The sequence below is a fragment of the Mastigoproctus giganteus genome, chromosome 7, assembly GCF_048544385.1.
Source record: "Mastigoproctus giganteus isolate SK-2022 chromosome 7, ASM4854438v1, whole genome shotgun sequence".
Classification (NCBI taxonomy): Eukaryota; Metazoa; Arthropoda; class Arachnida; order Uropygi; family Thelyphonidae; genus Mastigoproctus; species Mastigoproctus giganteus.
The window spans coordinates 40,791,871-40,814,842 of NC_143581.1; the positions used below are offsets into that span (position 1 = coordinate 40,791,871).

The window sequence follows — 22,972 nt, forward strand, 5'->3', positions numbered from 1 at the left end:
TTTCATCTTTTCTATCCTCAGAGGTGCAGCAATGGGACCCAGCCCTATCCAGTAAGGCCCTAACGACACTATTGTTGTGATTGGTTGGCTTGTGCCATATTGTAACGTGTGTATTCATTTTACCTATTTTATCTTATTATTATTAACAATTTTAATTTATTTTATTTTATTTCAATAAAAGTTTATAACGGTTGGTGTAGAGTATCGTTGCAACCATTATGAAGATATTACTTTGTTTACATGGTTTGTTTTTACATTTAATCCACAATATTTTCTTTTAATTAAAATATGCATTTGTTTCTACACATTGGGAGGAAGGGTCTGCCAGGACTCCTTTTTCTTTTGCCTTGTTAAGCTTGTGTAGCTGTTTCTCGGAGAATGGTATGACTCCCTCTGGGTATTTACCTCAGCTGGTGGCCAACTCTCTGATCTCAAGATTTCTGAAAGTCTTTTCTGGCCCAGTTGAACCTTAGCCAGAGATTTTCCAGCTCAGGGCACCACTAGGAGACAACATTTGTTCTTGGTTGCTTCTTTTTCATAGAGGTCCTGTATATCTCCTGATAGTTTCAGTTAGTTGACTGACCCGTATATCATTATTATGATGATGATTAACCTGTGGGAGGGTTCCCTGAAATATGGGGTTTAAGGTTTCTTTGTATTTTCCCCAGTTTGCCTTTTTTATGTTAAATCTGATAATATCATGGGCTGGAGGTGAAATTGGATCTGCTTAGGAGAACCAGCTGAAAGGTGATGGTGTGGTGGTAGGACATAGCTCAGGCTTCCTGTACTTTCCAATTTGTAAATTTGGGAGCTATGGCTTGAGTATCCTTAGTAATTTCTATCACACTTTCATGCAATGTGTTACTAAATGTGGCAAGATTGTGTGGCTAGTTGATGAGACGTAGCTATGAAGTCCTCCATCTCTTACCCATCATTGAGAGCCCTTTCTACCTATTGTATGGCTATGCCATAATGGTGACCTGCAATTTGCATCTATTGATATTGTAGTGCTAGATAAGAGGCTAAGAGCATTTTGCAAATACTGTATACTGGGACCAGTGCTTTCGCCTTGGCTGCAGTACATTGATATAGCATGAAAAGATCCGAGTTGGGGGAGTGCAGAGGTTATTTGTCTTGGTTACTGTTATTTTAGTATTTCTTACTCTGATAGCTGCCCACATTGTATCAGTCAAGGATTCTATTATCCTGTAGTTCCCAGGGTATCCCTGACCTCTACCACCATGGGTGTAGGGCTTCTGGACACTGGTCAGTCTGTTTTTATTTCCATTATTAGTTTTAGTTGATCAGCAACTGCATGGGCTCTCTGGGCATTTAGTTGTAGGAACTTCAAAACTTGGTAAGTGTTAGGATTATGATTAGTTGCCATAATTTAGTTTTTGTTTCAATTGTTTCACTGCCTTAACATATATATATATATATATATATATATAGGACATTTGTTGTCCTTGGTAGAATGAATATAGGCCAGTCCTGCTGTTTTACAGTTTGAGCATTTTGGTTGCTGACTCTTTTTACATTGGCTGTAGTCATGGCCTCTGACTGCACAGTGGCCACAGGTGCTCTCTTTTTGAGAGTACGTGTGGGATGTATGCCCAAATTTTAGGCAGCGGTAGCATTTGGCTATGGGGAAATGTTCCCTCTGCCTGTGGCTGCCTCATCCAATGTATATTCTTTCTTGCTTGTTTACTATTTGTCACATTTTTAGTGATAGCTCCACAATTCAGTTGCAAGATCTGGACTTTGTGGAATGTTTGGGGTTGAATTTTGTGTTAAATTTATCTCTGGGCAGGGGACAAGCTCAGAAATTTTTTTCATATATGTCTGACTTAATTTCATCCTTTTCCCTGATTTTGTCTATAGCAAAGACCAGGATACTTGGTCCTCTTATTTTTTTGTCTCTCTGTTTTTAGCCCAAAGTTTGTTATTGTAGGGTTGTTTATGATTGCCTCTGCATCTTCCTTTGTGACAGTTTCTATGACAATGCCTGCAGTTCTTGTTTTCCTGGAGCCTCTGATTTTGACAGTCTTAAATTGGCCTTCTAGATTCTTTGTAATACATTGTTTAACAGCTTCAAGGGAATCCAGTGTGCTGTTCTCTGCAAGTCTTCCTCTGTTGGGTCCTTTTTAGTACCTGTGCATATACGACACAGTACTGTGTTTTTGAGTCTCACATTCTTTTTCCTTGTTCTCTAGTTCAATTTTTAAGACCTCGTTTTCAATATGTAGGTCTGTGATTGTCCTCTCCAGTTTTATCGACATTTCTGTTACCTTTATTCTCACTGGGGCAGTAATCCTTCCCGTGTGTTCTGCCATTAGTTTTTCCAGTTGTAGCCTCACTGAAATAATTTGGTCCATATCAGAGCTATCTGCCTGGATGGTCTCTTCTTTTTCTGGAATGTCATTCTCAGAATCAGGTATATCATATTGTGAGATTAGACTAGGTTGAAAGCATTTCCCACCCAATACATGCCAAACTCTTGAACACTTGAATAGACTTACTAGCTCATAATAAAAAACAAGACAGAAATCAGATTAACTTATTATAACTAATAGAGAAAAAAAATTAACAACTAAATAAAAGTAGCAGTAACCATATTGAAGGACATGAAATATAAAGGGGTTTTCATATAAATCAAGATATAAATGTGGTGTCATCAACTACTGATGTTCAAATCAAATGCTTTTATACATATGAAAATTACTGCTAAATGTAACAAGAGATACCTGAGACATGCTACCTGCAGCCAAGCAATTAAAATAAACAGCTAAAAGAAAACTATTAAACTACAAAATGAAACAAAAAACTAAAAACCATATTAATAATTAAAAGTTGTCTTTACAAGATCCCATACTGTTGTGCTTCCCTTGGAAAAAGGAAATTGGCATATTGGCTCTTGCTTATTAATTTTGTTTTCAATTTTTTTATTCCATTTCTTTTATCTCTTTTTGCATTTAGCAGAAATTTTCAAATGTGATATTAGTGAAACATCGTTACTTAATTATGCACCATTATTTGATTTATATCTTGATTCAAAATAGTTTCCTTACTTTAAGCAAAATGTAAGGAAAGAAAATTCCTCTTCCTTCATAAACATAACAAGGTCTGGTGCATTATTAATACCTGGATTTTTTTTTTACTGTTTCAGCAGGATAAAAAATGAGAAACAAGATTGAAAAAAGATTGGTGTCACCTTAGGTGTGAGACACTTTTTCACCATGAAATTGATGCTGGAATAGTCCATCAGCATATATTTAAAGGTAGCATACATTAACAGATGTGAAACTATTTTACTGTTGTAAATATTCTGGATTGATTTAGAAACAAATTTATTTGTGACACATTATAAGCTAACAAATAAAATGTAATGTTTTTAAACAATGTTTTTTGTTGTTAATTCTTGTTAAATTCGATGTAATTAATTTAAAATAAGTGAATTTCTTCAAAACGTTTTTGCAACAATACTTTTAATATATATAACTGTTTTGGGGGATGAAGAATTTATAGTATAAAGCATAAATGACTTTCTAAACATATCAAATTTTGCACAACAATTGATTTGAAACATTGGCAGCTTGTTTAGAGTTATCCTTTTTATGAATTAAGAGAGAGAAAAAGACCATTTTACTGTATATTGGCACCTTATACTAAATGGCCAAATTTAACTGAATTTACTTTTACCTTGCAAAGTAATCCATTCATTTGTGTGATGGGCAAATGATAGATTTGTCTCACTTTTTTTTACTACATCCAAATCCTATGATTTTTGGTTAATTATTTAATAAAATTGGTCACATAATGAAGTGTATACAGAAGCTCTGAAAGCAAGCATTACACGTCTTCTCAGCAACACTACACAGTTATTCTGTGTTAATTCTTTTAACATATACTAGATCAAAAAAAAAAAAAAAAAATGCCACGGGACACTTGAACTTCTGTTATCACGACTAGAAGCAAATTGAAATGGTCCTTGTATATATTTTTTTGTACATCAAGTACTCTTAGTTTTATTAGTCACCCATACTGTCTCAGAAATACAGTAGTGAGCATTTTTAATGTTATAAAAAAGTAGTAGATTTTGCCATTAATCATGAATATTGCTTAAAGGGCAAATCTTTATTCACTAAAAATTAATTACCCACATGTCCTTCTCATTTCCCTCCCATGTCAAGTGGTAATAATAAACATATATACAGGCACTGTCCGACTTAAGTAATACTCAACTTCCATAAATTCGACTTTACGTAAGTTTTTGCCAGCCAGTGCAAACCACAAAAAATTGTGGAAATGTATTTTGCATCCCGTAGGAATAAATGGAGGTATTGTGAAAATATCGCAATGTGAACACAATAACACATTTTTTTTGTAATTCGTTCCAAGACCTCGGAAGTTGAAATTTTTGCTATATAACTAAGCTATTTATCTCTCTAAAAGGTATTTTTATAATGGAGCACTACCCTTTCATCGTTATCATATGTTCCATTATAAGAATCAATTTTGAATGCCTTTGTTGATATTTTTCTAAAGAACATTTCTGGGGGGTCACGACCATAAAACAATAAAAACAACTTGCAGTTTCCGGTTTATTGGGCTTTTCTGTTAGTGCAATCTATTATAAACGAGTAGTAAACTCTATTTCTTTGCATTTGCAATAATCTCGATAACTGGAATTGTGTGGGTTTTTACGTTATCATGGTGAAATGTGTTCCCCTTCACCTGAAATCTTCAATCATATAAAAAACATAAATAAATTTTCAGAATCTTTTCATTCCTATTCACTTATTACAATGATGAAGGGAAGCAACCAATGGAAAGTGCAAGTGGTGGCGGTGCTAGGAAAAGAAACAAAATTGATTTAGAAATGAAGATGAAAAGGACAAAGTTTGTCATCTATTGCATGGAAATTAGACCTCGCTGCTTCAACAGTGAATACTATTTTAAAGGACAGTGTGCATATAAAAGAACATGTTAAAGGATCAACGCATTTAAGATCAGCAGTCATCAAAACAGCATTCAGGTGCTATATCGAAGATAGAAAAGCTGTTAATAACATGGATGGAAAATCAGATTCAGAAGCGAATGCCCCTGAGTCTAATGGCCATTCAAGCAAAAGCGAGAAGTATTTATGAAGATATTAACAATAAGTATGGTGAACCCCAAGCCAAGTTCGTGGCAAGCAACTGGTGGTTTAATAGGTTCAAGCATCGTTGCTGGTTTCCACAACGTTAAAATATGAGTGAAGTCTCTAGTGCCGATTCTGCAGCAGAGAAATTCTGTGATGTGTTGGAAAAAACCCCTTCTAAATTTCCACAGCCCTCAACCTCTGCAGCAGCATACTTATGAGCTGGAGTCATTGATTTTGGCAACAATGCTCGAAAGGTAAATCTTTCTGACATTATGCGTGTCCCCTCCCTTTTTTGTAATTTTTTAATTTTTAAATTTTTGTAATTGCACACTTGTAATTTTTCCTATGCACGAGATAAAGAAAATTGAATAAATAATTCTATTTACATGCATTTAGGGAAACTCCGACTTATAGAGTTCTGCGAAATGCAGTCCTTACATCATAAGTCAGGGAGTTCCTGTATATACCTTCTAGGAAATACTGGAATACAAACCCACTGGTAGCTGAGTTAGTAGTGGTGCCTCCATAGCCAGGTGGGTAGGAGCAGCAGCGTGTAGCACACGCTTCTTGATTAGTCCGAGGTTCGAGCCCGTGACCACCAAATACGGAGGATGCGGAAAGGTCAGGGAATGACCACCGCATGTTACCCGGAGCAGTATGGCTTTAGTTGCTAATGCTCCTAAAAACCAAATAATAACAATAACAATAATAACATAGCTGAGTTAGTTTATTGATAGCTTAAAAAGAAATCTATAGTTCTGATTGATCGAATTTGACTTTTAAAAATTTTTTTTTTTTTAGTCAGTTATTGTACTTTTAGGCATTATAAGAAACAAACTTGTAACAATCCCCTCTTCCTTATTTCATGAAAAATTTTTGAATGTATACATGTCTTTTATAATGTCATTTAAGTTTGCTAAACTTAACTTCAATGGAAGCATTATTATAATTTTTGCTGTCAGAATCAGATTTCTCATAATTTTGAGTACTTTATGTGATACAGATGTTACAGTCTTCTTTAGAGAACTCCATAATAACTGTAATATTAACTAATAAAGAAACCGAGAAAGCAGTTTTGTCTAAGCCAGCTGAAGCATCAAACAGCATTAACACATTTACTGCTTCCTTGCACAAATATACAGCTTTAGATTTTTAGTCCACTTGGGGGTGAACCACCCTACTTTTTTCTTCCAATTTGACAGAAGAAAAACTAGGTATTTTTGTTAAGCAACCTTTACCAGAGGCTGATTAATTCAGTCATAGTGAGAAGAAATCCCAAAAATGTCTCTGCTCCTTTCAGTCACGGTCGACTCAATCCCAGGTCAGAAAGCTTGTCGGAAAAGTTGACAGCAAAAGTGTTAAGATTGCACACTGCACAATTACTCCAGTTATTTTTCATTATCTACTACCATGAGTATGGTACTGCAATTTTTATGTTAATCTGGGATTACTGCCACCCATATGCAGTACCTTGCATTTGTTAATATTACACTTCAATTGCTATTTCTCGGCCCATTTGCTAAATTTTTCTAGACCTTCTTATAGTAGCATATCCTGATTACTGTCATTAACTGCCCCCAACCTTTGTATCATCTGCAAACTTAAGACATTAAGCCTGATATATCTTCATTAACCAGGCCTCCATAGCCGAGTGGTCAGGAGCGGGAGTGCAGTAGCACACGCTCTTTGAGTAGACCGGGGTTCAAGCCCCTGACTGCTGAATACGGTCGATCTGCCAACCCGCACTGGACCAGCGTGGCAGATTATGGTCCATTTCCCTCAGCATGAATTGTTGAGGACGCTTCCTGCAGTGGGTTGATAATGGCTGCACTTTACCTTTTTTTTTTTTTTTTTTTTTACCTTCATTAGTATCATTAATAAATATAAACAACAATGGCCCCAACACTGAACCCTATAAGACTCCACTAATAACATTAATTCACAAAAAGTAGTGTCCATTGATAACCATTCTCTGGCTTCTCCTACTCAGCCATCCCTTTATCCATGACAGTAACTTGCCCTTAATACTGCACTGCTGCAATTTGTACATCAGTCTTTTATATATATATATGAAAATCCCAAACACAAAAGGTATCAAAACCTATAATACTTAGTACCATGCATGGGTTGAAGGAGAAGTATTGGGGGGATGCCCCCATACAGTCTTCCCTGGTAAAGGTTGCCCATAAAATGATATTCATATAAAATGATAAAAAGATATTAAAAGTATTTTTTGCATCCAGTTCCTTTGTTGCTGCGTCGTAGTATCTGCTCAAATTGGTCAAACAAGATTACCCCTCCTTAAAAAATCTATGCTATGACTGCAGTATAACTACACTCCTAGCTAGATGGTCCTGCATTACTACTTTTGCCAGTTACTCCATTATTTTTGCTGGAACAGAAGTTAAACTAAAAGGTCTAATTACTCATATCACCCTCTGATTCCCCTTTGTGAATTTAGGGTACATCCACACTTCTCCAGTCTACAAGAACCTTCCCTGAATCCAAGGATGCTCTCAGAATTATGGCTAAATGTTGGCTTACCTCCTTTGCTGGTTCCCTTAATATGATTGGATAAATTCCACCTACTCCAGATGCCTTTTTTATGTTTTTAGTTTCACCTAATGTCTTACACTTTCCTCTTAGTTATTACAAAATCATTTAGCTCCCTGTTAGATTCTGATGAACTTCTGAAATTCTCCTCAATAAAACTCCTCGTGTGAATATAGGTGAAAAATACCTATTCAGTTTATCGGCAACCTGGGCAGGATCATCAACATTTAAACCATTGTAATTTATGACGAATCAATGCTGATAATGAGATCAGGAATATTGCTTTCTCTAGTTGCCTCTCTAATATGCCGCTTTAAAAAACAGTCATCTCATTATTATATTCATCATAGTCGTTAGGCATTATAACATGCTCCTACTCTTGCTTTTGTTTTCCTACTGTGCTGAAAGCAAATTTCCTTGTTCTGTCTGTACTTTCTAAACAGTACTCCCCATACTTGAATTCTGCATCCTTTATATCTGAGTGACAACATGTGTCTGTATCCCCACAATGATTGCATTTGATGACTTGACAAGTATTTCAAACTCTCTAATTTATTTACTATGCTCCTAGCATTAGTGTACACCCAAGTATACCTGCACCTGTTTTTACTCTTAGTAATTCTAACAGGGCCCATGTATTCACTTGGTTCATGAGCACTCTCATCAAGCCTTGAAATTCCTAACACCTTGGGTGTTTAAACACCAATTAGATTTAGGAAAGTGTGACATCTGTCACATTTGCCATTAGATTAAGTGAAATATCTTATTATACTCTTATTAAACAGAAAAAGTGAATAACTGGACCAGTATGTAAAAGAACTGCGATAAAATGAAATTGATCAATGTCAGCCAAATCTCATCCACTGTTGAAGTCCTCTAAAGCCTTTGATAGCTGATGAAACATAGTATTTCTGTTTCATCATTAAATAGCCTACCAAACCATGTGCCAGCAACTGTATTATACCACCTAAAAGCGTATTAGCAGTGGCAAATGATGCAAGAAAGCAAGCTTAAGCAGCATGAACAAAAAAAAAAAAAAAAACACACTCACCACCCACCTCAACTATCCAGTCCCTCTTCTAATAATTTATATAATCCTTCGTCAAATTTATTCAAATTGCGCACATATGCAACAGCAGATGGAAGTTTGTTCTTAATAATCGATTACCTTTTGGGCCAAAAGCAAATTTTTACACATCTATTCTATATTCCATGTCCAAAAATTTCATTTCTTCATACAGCATGTCCCTTCCACTTTTCTTACTATTGAGTACACCAGGGGTGGCCAACAAGTCGATCGCGGCTTTAATTTCAGTCGATTGCGATGAATTTTATTTAGATTAGTCAAAATCTAAATGTTATTATTATTATTATTATGAGCCCCACTGCATACACTTATTACAAATCCATTAAACCACGTGATTACTCTTGTCGCTGCGCAGCCGCTAGGCTTGTCTAGTGAAAATTCACATAGTTACGTTGTGGAGAGCATAGTATATGTGTCGAATTCTTATTTAACTTTCTGAATATTAATAACTGGACAGTGCTTATACGTTAATTTAATACCCTTTGATTTAAAATGAATACTATGAAAAGGAGTAAAAAGTATCATTTTCATCAAGAGTGTGAACTAGAATTCATTTTTTTGTAATGATAAAAGAAACATGTTGTTTGATTTGCAATGCTTCAGTTTTTTTTTTTTTTGTTAATGCATTGGCTTCTGTGGCCATAATGCACCTCCCAAGGTGCACTACTCTGATCCAAGCCCGAGGCGAGATTCGAACCCGCGACCTTTGGGTTGCCAGGCAGGCACTTTACCCACCCAGCTAGCCCAGTCAGCATTGCTTCTGTGGCTATACCCAAAAAAGGAAATTTAGAAAGGCACTTCAGCGCGCTCCATTGTAAATACCAATCAGATTTTCTGCCTAATAGTGACCTTAGAAAAAATAAATTAAAAGAACTTAAATCCAGATTATTCACACAACAAAATTTCTTCGTGACACCTAACTTACAATCTACAGCAGTAACTGTAGCATCATCTAAAGTGATTCATCTTCTTGCAAAAAAATACAAACCATTTTCTGATGGTCAATTCATCAAAGACGCATTTTTAGAAATAACAGATTCTCTTTTTGAAAATTTTAAGAACAAAAACGAAATTAAAAGCGCTCTTCAAGATCTGCAGTTATCTCGAAATACTGTGACATGATGCATTGAAAAAATGAGTAAAAATGTGAGCAAACAATTGCATGTGCATATTGCGTGTGTGTCCTTTTCTTTTGTAACTGGATGAATCTACAGATACATCCAGTTGTAAATCAGTGATACAGCTCAATTGCTCGATTTTATTCGTATGGATTTTGTTAAAAGAAAGAACTAGAGGTCTTGATATACGCATTCAAAAATTTTATTGAAAAAAATTAAATTACCACTATTTAAGCTCGCATCAATAACAACAGATAGAGCTAAAACAATGACGGGGCATCTTAATGGATTCATTGCATTGTGCCAAAAGGATGATGAATTCCCAGATATTTTGAGGTACCACTGTATCATCTACCAACAAGTGTTAGCCAGCAAAAGATTAAATATTGAAAGTGTTATGGACATCGCTTTCAAAATCTCGAAATACTGACGCGACACATCGAAAAAATTGCGTGCTCATATTGCTAATTGTGCGTCCTTTTCTTCACAGCTGGAAGAATCTGCAGACGTCAACGATACAGCACAATTGCTGGTTTTTGTTCATATGATTTTTGATGATTTTGCCACTAGAGAAGAACTGCTGGGTATGGTTTTGTTAAAAGAAAGAACTAGGGGTCTTGATATATTTAACGCATTCAAAAAAATATTATTGAAAAAATTAAATTACCACTATTTAAGCTCGTATCAATAACAACAGATGGAGCTAAAGCAGTGACAGGGCATCTTAATGGATTCATCGCATTGTGCCAAAAGGGTAATAATTCCCAGATTTTTTGAGTTACCACAGTACCATCTACCAACAAGTGTTGTTGTTGTTATTTGGTTTTAGGAGCATTAACAACTAAGGCCATATTGCTCCGGGGATATGCGGTGGTCATTCCCTGACCTTTCCGCATCCCTCCGTATTTGGTGGTCACGGGCTTGAACCCCGGTCTAATCAAGAAGTGTGTACTACCCACTGCTGCTCCTGCCCACCTGGCTACGGAGTCGCCTCCACCAACAAGTATTAGCCAGCAAAAGATTAAATACTAAAAGTGATATGACTTTTAAATATAAGCCATGGCTTTTTAATATAGCTTTTAAATCGTGAATTCCATCAGAGGACAATCTCTTCAAAAGAGACTTTTCAAAATGCATCGCGATGAAAATGAATATGATATGATATTACACACACGTGCAAGGTGGCTGAGTCGGAGTAAGTTTCTACAGAGATTTTGAAATTTGCTGAATGAAATTAAAAAATTTGTTGATCAAAGGGGAGATGATTATCAGTAGCTACAAGATACGGAGCGGTTGTGAGATCTGGCTTTTTTTGGCAGATTTTACCAGTAAATTAAGTGATCTGAATTTGGAATTATAACGAACAAATAAAAATGTGGGTGCACGATTAGTAGTATTTCTGCATATAAATATCAATTTTTGGCAGTGGCTAAGGATCTCAAAGAAAAAAAATTCAATCATTTTGCAAATATTCAAGTCATTTGCAAAAATATCTTGTTTTTGAATTTAATAGCGAGAAATATGTTTCTGAAATTGAGAAAGTTTGAAGAGATTGTCCTCTGAAACAATTGAAGACATTTTTCAATATATTTCTTATCCATTTAATGTCGACTTAGATACAAAACAAATTGCAGAAAAAATCATTGAGATTTTTCACATGGAGAAAATATTACTTGAAAATGAAATTATTACATTGCAAAACGATATCTTCCTAAAAGCCAGATCACAGAAAAAGACTTTTGGAAATATGTTTGCCGAGAAAAGTACCCAAATATAAAAAATTGCGGTGAACTTTTAAATTCCTGTTTCGGTTCCACATATCTGTGTGAATTGGCCTATTCGTATTTGAAACAAAGACGAAGAATCGCTCTACTCTTACGAACTTGCATACAGAAGATTCTTTACAGTTGGCCTTATTACAGTACATACCCGATTTTGAAAGCTTGGCAGATGACATGAAGACACGAACTTCACATAAATTAAAAATTTATGTACGTATGAATTTAAAATAAGCTTTCTGAATTGTATTTAATTTTAAAATTTATAAACATTTTTCAATATATGTTGATTAACTTTTTTAACCATGTGAAATGAAATTCTTCAAATGGTAGATTGCGGCACATTTTGAAGAAAAAAGTAGGTCGCATCACAAATTAAGTTGGCCACCCCTGGAATACACCATGAATTGTCAATCTAATAGAGTAAACCTCCCAAACACTTCCTAGTCCATTTCAAAAATATAACTGGTCTCATTTCTAATCTCAACTATGTCCATTTCCACTTAATCTCCCAAACCCCATGTACTTTTTCTGACAGAATCTCAGTTATCGGTTGATTCAACCACTGCTCATATCAGTTCCCGAAATTATTCATTGTATGATTCCTTTCGCCTCAAAGGTGGTACTTGTGCATATGTCTGTTCCGATATTCCCTGTCAGAGATTTGGTAATTTGGAATCTCCTCTTTTTGACCTTCTCTGGCTTAAAATCTCTACCTCATTCTATCAAATTCATCTGTTGTCTCTACCGTTCTCCCAACTCCACTAATCACTAATGACTTCCTCTCTTTGCAACTTGACTTTCTCCAGTTCAACTTTCCTAACAGTGGGGTAATTTTCCTTGTTGATTTTAATGTTCACAATTCCAGCTGGCTTCCATTCTCTCTAGTCACACAGACCCAGCTGGTCGAGATGTTGAGGTTTTTGAATTACTAATGACATGCATGGATTGTTAATTTACCTACCAGAATACTAGACAATCCTAACCATACAGCCAACACACTTGATCTTTTTCTCACAAACAACCCATCTAAGTACATGGTCGAAGTGAGTGGTCCTTTAGGCACTTCAGATCACAACTTGGTGATTGTCTCTTCTCCAATGGAGCCTTTATCTCATGGCTATTCCCAACCTCATGTTGTTTGGCATTACAAGAATGCAAAATGGGATGACCTACGAGATTCCTTTTTTTGTTTTCCTGGGTCGGATTACCGTTTCAAAAATTCTGATGTCAAGGTTTGCTCAGATCGTGTCAGTGAAATTATTCTTGTAGGAATGGAATCCTTTATTTCACATTTAACTTTAAAATCTCGTCCTTTATCTAAAATTTGGTTTTCCAATAAATGTGCTAAGGCTGTTCAAGAGAAGAATGTTGCATATCATAATTGGCTTGTTTCCAATTCTTAAGTTTCATTTTCTGCCTACACCAAAGCTCTCAACAATTGTAAAGCAGTTATTAATCAGTCCAAACTAGATTTTGATGAACAGGCTAAGAATAGAAAACTTGCTTCTTGCCCTAATGGTAGCCAAGAATTCTGGTCTCTTGCCAAAGCTATTGGCTGCAATTTCTGCCCATCTCTGCTCCCACCTCTGTCAAAACCAGATGGTTCTATTGTCACTTCAGTCAAGGATAAAGCGGACCTGCTAGCATCCTATTTTTCTTCCAACTCATGTATTAATGATCTTGGTAAAATGCCATCCACCATTCCCAACACGCTCCATTCAATTCCTCCTGTGATCAAAAGGATTTTGATGAATCTCTATGCTAAGAAAGCTCCAGGTCCTGATGGCATTTCTCCACTTGTTCTCAAAACCTGTGCTCCTGAACTTACTCCTGTTCTTTGCCACCTTTTTTTTCACTTTCTTATTCTTTCTTTCAAAGGTGTTTTTCTTTCTGCTTGGAAATTTGCTCGTATTCAGCCAGTGTTCCTAAAAAGGGTGACAGACACCCCTCCCATCCAATTATCATCCCATTACAATTACTTGTACTGTTTCTAAAGTAATGGAGAAATCAATTAACCACCAACTCTTAAATTACCTAGAATCTGTCAGTGTCGATCCACTGGTGATATTCTGGCTTATGTTACCCATTTATGGACAAATTCAATGGAAAAGTTCGGTGAAACACAAGCAGTTGCTCTCGACATCTCAAAGGCTTTCGATCGCGTTTGCCATAAAGGTCTTCTAAACAACCTTCCATCTTATGGTTTGCCAACTGTTTTTTGTAATTGGGTATCTGGTTTTCTCCCTGGCCGCTCACTGAGGGTGATGGTAGATGGTTCTCTGTCTTCTAACTTCTCCACTAATGCTGGTGTCCCCCAGGGTTCAGTTCTTTCCCCCACTCTTTTCCTCTTGTATATTAATGACCTTCTTCCATTAAGCAGAAATCCTATCAGTAGTTTTGCTGATGATAGCACATTACATTCCACTTTCCAATTTGAGAAACCTTGCCATGCTCAATCAGCTTGAACTACTCGAATATCCACTACCAGTTCCTGAAATGCCAATCTCCAAGTAATTCTACAGTGGGGCAAAGACAACTTAGTTGATTTCAATCCTACTAAAACTCAGTCCTGTCTTCATCATGATCATCTGTCATCATTCCGCCATTCCACAGGTCGAAGTATGATGCCTCGCCACCATGCCCTGTCCGTGTACTTCTCTCCGTTGTTGATTTCACTCCAATTTCCTCCTCTCTTAATGACATCAGTCTTTATCATGTCTTGCCATCTCATTCTTGGTCTCCCCCTCCCCCTTGGTCTTTTGTCCCTTAATTGTAAATTAAACATTCTTCTTGGCAAATGCCTCTTGTTCGTCCTCTTTACATGTCCGAACCATTTCAAACAGGACCTTTCAATCCTGTCCTGGAGTTTTTCAACCTGAATTCTCTCCCTAATCACATCAATCCTGATTTTGTCGCGTCTTGTCTTTCCGACTATGCTCCTCACAAATCTCATTTCTGCCCCCTGAATTCTGCCTTGATCATTTTTCCTCATAGTCTAAGTTTCAGATGCATACGTCAGAATTGGTACGTAATAGGCCTGATATATAGCCTTCTTACACTTCAGTGGTATGTTCCTGTTCCAGATCAGATCTCTTGTCTGCCTATAGAAGTTCCCGCTCGCTTGTATCCTTCTACTTATTTCTTCATCTATCACTCCAGTCTTTGTAATGGTGCTTCCTAGATACTTGAAGTTGTTAACAATTTTTAGCTCTTTCCCTTCCATTGTAATGTATCTGTGAAGCTTGCCACTGCTCTTTAGAACCATTACTTCACTCTTCTCCTGACTCAAAACCAATCCAAATTCACTGATCGTACTAGCCAATATATCAACTTCCCGTTGCACTTGTTCCCTGCTCTCTCCCCATATGCAGAGGTAATCTGCGAAGAGCATGACTTTCATTTGGTCCTCCAAGTTGTTCCACCACTCTACATTGCACACCATTCATGACAGCTATGAACATTGCAAATATTGCTTTCTCTGCTTTAAAAAAAACTTGGTTTTCTCTTTCGCTCTCGGCCTTACTTTTCTTCCAAACAGCTGTTCACTCTGTATAAATTGCAAATCCTTCCTACCATGGAATATTATTCCCACATCTGGGGCAGTTCCTGCAAAACCCCCTCTCAGGCTTCTAGATTCCATTCAAAAGAGGGCAGTTAGGTTAATTAATAATTCATCTCTAATAGTCTCTCTCCACTCGCTGTCTCAGACGTACTGTTTCTGCTGCATGCCTTTTCTACAGTTACTTCCACGGGCACTGTTCTTCTGAATTGGCTTCTATAATTCCCTCTCTCTCTTTCAAAACAGTGCTTACACGTGCCGTTACCAGCCAACATCCATTTACTGTACAACTTCAAACTCACCGAACCAACTTTTCATCTTCCTCATTTATTAATTCAGCTGCTGTTTTCTGGAACAACTTTCCTTCATACATATTTCCTGAAAATTACAGTCTACAGAAGTTCAAGTTTAATATCAACAAATATCTTCTTTCATCTTCTCAACCTCCAACCCAAGCATGGTACTAAGTATTATAGGTTCTAATACATCTCATGTTTGGGGGTTTTCATAAAAAAAAAAATCATCTTTCAATATAAATTTATATCCCCTTATGTGTGTTGTCTGAAAAAGAGTAAGATGCCATCAGTTTACCTAAATTTCCAGAATGGGGCACAACGGGGTACTCTTGGTTTTGAAAGTACCCCTTTGTGCCCAGGACTAATCTTGTTACCCTTTTTTCCACTTATCCCAACAGATCTATATCATTTTCCTAAAATGAAACTTCTAGACATTCTCTACTCAGGATGTGGCCTGACCATTGCCTTATGCAAGGGATTAAAAAGCTCATGCTAATTTTAATATTAGTAGTGGCAAATGATCCAAGAAAGCAAGTTTATAGAACATCAGCAAAAAAAAAAAAAAAAAATGTCCACCTCACCTGTACCCACTCCAAGAATTTGTGTAGTTCTTCCTTGAATTTATTCAAACTGTCCACTTCCACAACAATGGATGGAAATTTGTTCCAACAAGCAGCAGTTATCCTTCCTCGATTTTAATTATGCTCCTTGTGTAGTCTCAGCAAGAGACAAAATGTCATAAATATTGAGCTTCCTCAGTCCATTCACAGCTTAAACACCTCAGTCAGATCTCCTCACAGATGCCCAGTGTGCAATTTGCAGAACTGGAACCTTACTTATTAAAAGCACCCTTTTGTTCCCTTCACCAATCTCGTTGCACTTCTCTGCTCCCATTCCAGTAGATCTACATCATTCCGAAAATAAGGCCTCCAAACCTGTATACAGTACTCAAGAAGTGGCCCAGCTATGGCCCTGTACAAAGGGATAATCACCTCCTTATCCCTACTAGCAAAGTTTCAGTATATCACTGACAAACTCCCATGAGCTTTCCTGGAAGCATGGCTGCACTGCTCAGAGAATTTAATATCTGACTGCACAGTTACCCCAGATCTTTTCATTTTCCACTATCCTGAGTATAGTACCACACAGTTGATAAGTTACTCTGGGATTACTGCTACCCATATGCAGTACCTTGTATTTGTCAATGTTAAACTTCAACTCTAATTTTTCAGCCCATTGAACTAATATTTCTAGATCTTGTTGCAGTAGCATGCCTTCATCAACTGCCCTGCCAATCTTTTTATTATCTTCAAACTTATGCATTAAGCCGAATATATATATATATATTAGACATTGTCTTCATGATTATCATTGATAAATATTGAAAGCAACAATAAACCCAGCACTGAACTATGGGCAGACTCCTCTGGTAACTTTAGTCCACAAAGCAGTACCCATTAATAACCACTCTGTCTTCTCACATTCTGCCATCCCTTTATCCAGTAGCTTCCTCTTAATGCTACATTACTCCAGCTTGTACAGAAGTATCAAAAGCCTTCCTGAAATCTAAGGAAATGATATCAAAATAATTTTTTGCATCCAATTCCTTGGTCACTGCATTATAGTAACCTATCAGATTGGTTAGACAAGACCACCCCTTAACAAATCCATGCTGTGATGGCAGTATAATTTCAATCCTGTCCACATAATCCTGCATTACTTCTTTAACCAGGAACCATTATTTTCCCTGAAAAATACGTTAAGCTAACAGGTCTGTAATTACTCATATCACTTTCATCCCCTTTTGTGAATTAGGAATATATTTGTGCATCTCCAGTTCATGTGGACCTCTCCTGAATCCAAGGATGCTCTCATAATTATAGCTAAGGATTTGCTTGCCTACTTTTCTGCCTCCCTTAATATAATTGGATAGATCCTCTACTCCAGGTATGTTTTTTATGCTTATCTTCAACAATTTCTCTTCCACTTTCCTTTCAGATATTCCAAAATAATTTATTTTCCTGTTAGAGTTTGATAAACTTCTGGCTTCCCCTTCTCTAAAGAATTCCTCACGTGTGAGTGTAGATGCAAAATACCTATTCAGTTTGTCAACAACCTGAGCAGGGTCATCATCAGTTAAACCAATGGCATCAAGTGGCCCTATGTAATTCAGTCCCTTGCTTCTACTGTTAATATAAGCAAAGAAGTCTTTGCTGCTGTTTCTTCATTTTCCCAGTGCTTATGACACACCAAACTGACACAACATTGCACAAGCCACCCATTTCGACTGAATGCACTGCTTTAGATTTAATATGCTTTGTAACTAAAAGCATTAACCTTCCTGTATACATTGTACTCACCATATTCAAATTCAGCATTGCTTACGTCTGAGTGACACCGTGTCTTTGCTATCCCTACAATGCTTGCATTTGATGACTTAATCAGTATTTCAAATTGATCAAATTTATTTACAATGCTCCTAGCATTAGTGTACTTGCAAGTATACATGCACATGTTCTTACTCTTAGTTACTTTAACACAGCCCATGTATTTAATTTTTCCGTGATAAACCACAACAGGGCTGTAAATCTCCAACACCTTGCTTCTCAGGCTTCTGCATATTCCAGTAGATGTGTAAATATCACTTTCACCTCTGCCTGAGGCTCTAGTTAAACCATTAGTCTGTGTATCCCCTCCCAAGCTAGCAGTTTTCCTGACTCACCTATAACTGCCTCAATAGCATCAGCAAATATTCTTGCACCTCTTCTATTCAAGTGTATCCCATTCATGTAAAAACAATCTCTCCTGTTAACAAGCAGAGACCACACTGAGAAAAATTCTACCCCATGAGCCTTGTACATTCTCTTCAAGGCCAAATTGATTGACAAGGCTCTCAACATATACTCCCTCCTATTGTGTTTTGGGCAGAATTGCAGACACTTTCAAATTCTATGCTATCTTGTGACATTTTCCCTGTATTTGTTAAGTAACTCCTCAGATCTTCCAGTATTAGATTAGTATGTCACAGTAACTAGTAGCAATTGGGCTATAATTAATGTCAGTATTATCTTATACAATGGGGGTAATCACCTCCTTGTCTCTGTCTCTAAAAGTCCTGTAAATCATTGACAGATCCCCATGAGCTGACCTAGCAGCCTATCAGTACTGCTTAGAGAACATGCTTAATACTACAGTTATGCTTAGGTCCTTTTCATTGGTCACTATATTTTGATACCACCCAGTTGGTATGTTATTCTTATATTACAACTACCCAAATAGTCTATTGCATTTGTTAATGTTAAAACTCAATTTATATTTTCAGCCATGTGCCTAATTTCTCTGAGTCCTGTATACTCTGATTCCTGACTTAACCACTGTGCCAACCCTTGTATCGTCAGCAAACTTAACATTAAACTTGATATTCTTTAATCAATATAATTAATAAGTATTGAAAACCTATAAAGGGGGCCAGCAACGAATGCGGAGAGACTAGTATCAGTTTCACTGTTCACACTGACCTGCCATCTCTCCCTCAAAATGTATAATATATTGTATACAGAATGCAAATATATACTTGGTAAAATTTGTGTGGCATAGCAGACCTTCCTTTTATAATCAGCTCCTTGTATATGTCCCTTGTTTATTTAATTTAAATCTTAATTTTAATATCTTATGATGTGCATGTGGACAAGGGTGTGCTGAAAAGCAAGGCCTCTTATTACATAACATTTAAAGGAACAGAGATAAAATGGAAAAAAAAAAAATATATATATATATATACTTGTAGTAAAAAAGCTGTATTTTAATTTTGACATGATAATTTTTCTGTATGTGTTCCACCTAAATTGATACAATTTGTATGTTTTTTAGTTTTATAAACTGTTCATATAAAATTATTTTTTGCCAACCATGCTCATGCTTTTACTTTTCATTGGAGTCATATTCTGTTTCCTTGGAGATGTTCTGTAAGCTTTCAGAATAAAAATAAGTCACTTGGAACCAAATCTGGGATGTAGAGAGGATGTATACAAAGGGTACTAGGAAAGTTTTGCAATACAGCTTTGTTTATTTAATTTTTTCAAAGTAATTTCCTCTACATTCAATACACCTCTCCATCCTCCGAAACCAATCTTTAAACCAGTTCTGCCAAGTTTCACTAGGGAGTAAAGCACACTCGTTGTCCCAAGCCCGTAGAAGGTCCTCATCACTGGAAAACCGCCTCCCTTTTAGCTTCATTTTCACATGCGGGAACAGTGCAAAGTCGCAGGGAGCAAGGTCTGGACTGTAGGGAAGGTGCTCGAGAAGTTTCAGTCCTGTCGTGGTCAAATATTCGGTGCAGGCTTTGGCGCGGTGAGCTGGAGCATTTTCGTGATGGAGGTACCAGGTGTCCATTCTTGACTTTGGCCGCAGGTTCTTCATAGATCCAATGACTTTAGGCAGGCATTGTTCAGTATACCACTTAGCTGTGACTGTCTTCTGCGTGTCCAAAACGACACGTTCCACAATTCCACTCGATTTGAAAAATACAGCTATCATTTTCTTCTTTACAAATCGGGATTTTCTGACAATTACGGGTGTGTCGTCATCATCAAAGACCCAAACTTTGTTTTTAGCCTTGGTCGGCAGATCGTAATAGTACAGCCAAGTCTCGTCACCTGTCACGATGTTGTTCACATACCGAGATTGTCCCTTATCAAACTTTTTTAACATCTCCCGGCACCAAGTCACACGTCGTGTCATCTGCTCTTCAGTCAGTTGATGCGGCACCCAGAGAGAACAAAGTTTCTTCACGTGCAAATGATCTTGCAGAATCGAACGAATTGCTGGTGCATTTAGGCCCAAAGTATCCTCTATCTGTTGGTAGGTCACTCGCCTGTTTTCGTCAAGCATTTTCCTCACAGCAGTAACGTTTTCCTCCGTAACTGACGTTCGTGGCCTTCCCGGCCTCTCAGAATCCTCCAGAGTGAAATTTCCCCTTTGGAATTCTCTATACCACCTGAATATCGTTGTACGATGTGGACAATCATCATCTAGTGCAAGAGTCATTTCTTCTAAGCACTGGTCTATGGTTAAACCACGCACGAAATTATACCGCAAAACTGTCCTTATCTCATTTCGTGACCACGATGCCATCGCAAGCACTTTACACTCTCACTACTAATGAATAACTGAGCCCATCGACTTGGCGCGGTGGCTACTATGCACGTATGGACATGTCTCAACATGCAGCAACAAGCAGCTTCCTGTGATTCATTGTTGCGTCATATTGCAAAACTTTCCTAGTACCCTTTGTACTAGTCTAAGAGACACTTTTCAATGACATCTTCAGATCCTAACAACAAAATTCCCTCTATTCTTACATGGCTGCAGTGAGGCTATATGTTTTGACTTACTGTGATCTTAGAATTTATTCTTTATGCCTTGTATAACAAATGAATTTATTAGATTACATTTGTCTTCCCTTTCAAGGTGACTGCTGCAGTATTTTAAATCTTTAAATAGTAAAAGGAAAGAAAAATAAAAGAGAAGCTGAATAATTCTTTTAATTCTGTATACAAAAATTTCAAAGTTGCAAGAACTTCCCTAAATGCAACTTATTGTAAGACATTTAATGTTAATTTTCAGCATGATATGATTATAACAACTCTTCTGCTATTAAATTTCAGTCACAACAATATCAGTGTTAATTTTAATTAAGAAAAACTGATTGCACATGACTGAATACTTAACACTGTATTATCATTATATAATGATATGTTTTAATATTTTTGTTTGTTAGATAATCATCAAGTACAAAGAGTAACTCCTTTGTACCTCATGATTATCCAAGTGAAATGTGATGTTTTCATTTTATTTTAAAAAAATGATGTGGAAACTAACCACTGGATTTGTTTTATGATCTGTCTGCACCAACTTTGTAAAGTTGCTAGTCCTATTGGATTATCACAAAGTTATCTGTTTGACCTAAATTTATTAGAACAGCATATAATATTTAGAAGATGAATTAATATTTGAACTTAGGTGTCTGAAACTGTTCAGTTACTACAGTGAGTTGATCCTATAACACTAAAAAGCAAATCACAGTTTCAAAATAAAGATGTTAAATATTAAAAAATTTTAATGCAGGTAGTTCCCAACTTTACTAGTTAATTTATTCCTAGTGCAAGTTCATAAAGCGGGAATATTTTTCCCATAGACATAATGTTAAAAACAGGGGTTGAGTTCCCAACACTGACAATTTGACCATAGTAATGTTGAATAAAGGTCAACAAAACAATAGTTTATGCTTAAACAATGATTCATTTATCCAAAGAAATGTAAATATAGCCTTTAAAATCAAGCAAATTATAATAATAAAGAAATTATTTATGTCATTCAAATTTTAAAGAATGTTTATTCTTCATTGTCATCAACTAAATGCACACTCGTTGATGGTTCTTCACTCATTCTTGACTTGGCACTCATTCGTTTGTTGGAAGCACAAGGAGTCGTTTTCTTCTTCGGAAGTGCTTCAAGGGTCATGCATTTCCAAGACAGTCTTCTCTTTTCTTTAGAAATTTCATGATAGCATGCATAAGCATTTTTTTAAAATCTGTAGAAACTTTTCTAGTGCACTCGAAATTTGAATCTTGTTACTCGAAAATCTCAGTTGCTTTTTCTATGTGTTGAAAAGCTTCGTCAAGCCCCTTGAAAACAGGAGTTTCATCTGTTAAATTTTCTTTTTCCTCGGCTTCTTCGCATTTTGCCATTTCAAGGTCTTTATTTGAGAGCTCTTCATTGTGTGTTTGAAGCAGATCAGCGACTTTAGTTGTAGAAACCTCAGGCTGCAATTGGTTAGCAGTATTAACGAATGCTTCTATTTCATTTTGTAGTATGATCTCTGTTGGTTCTTGAAATCCTTAAATTATCAATAAAATGATGATAGAATTTATTTCAGACACCATGTTCTTCTCTGTAATTTTGTCCCAGGCTCGTTTTATTATTTGATTGCATCTAAAATATGGAATTTTTTCCAAAATTCTTTGAGTTGGACCTTTGCTCCTTATCTCTACCTGAACAAATAAACGCATGCACAGTAGTAATGTATTGTCTAGCTACGTGCGTGGTTTGAAATACCTTATTTATAAATATTTCATGGCGCCTCCGTAGCCAGGTGGGAAGGAGCAGCAGTGCGTTGCACACGCTTCTTGATTAGACCGGGGTACAAGCCTGTCACCACCAAATACGGAGGATGCGGAAAGGTCAGGGAATGACCACCGCATATCCCGGAGCAATATGGCCTTAGTTGCTAATGCTCCTAAAAAAAAACCAAATAACAACAAAATGAATGTTTCGCATTTATTTATTGCAGTTAATGTTCATTTTTTCGATTCTGTTGATACTTGATATTCGAAAAAAATAACTCATAAAGCGGCAACTACCTGGATTTAAATTC

At 36.5% G+C, this 22,972-nt stretch overlaps 1 protein-coding gene across 6 annotated transcripts in view; it reads left to right on the forward strand.

The window, feature by feature from the left end:
* LOC150082840 (solute carrier family 35 member H1) overlaps window positions 1-22,972 on the forward strand; it is a 146,805-nt gene that overhangs the window by 103,577 nt on the left and 20,256 nt on the right. The window contains exon 10 of one of the 6 annotated variants that reach the window (XM_090376862.1): window positions 3,170-3,283. The exons of 4 other annotated variants lie outside the window; for them this stretch is intronic. In XM_090376862.1, coding sequence (XP_090232988.1) covers window positions 3,170-3,174 — 5 coding nt within the window. In that variant the 3' untranslated portion in view covers window positions 3,175-3,283. Of the gene's footprint in view, window positions 1-3,166; window positions 3,284-22,972 lie in introns of those variants that run through there. One more of the 6 variants, XM_090376861.1, reaches the window with a different exon arrangement.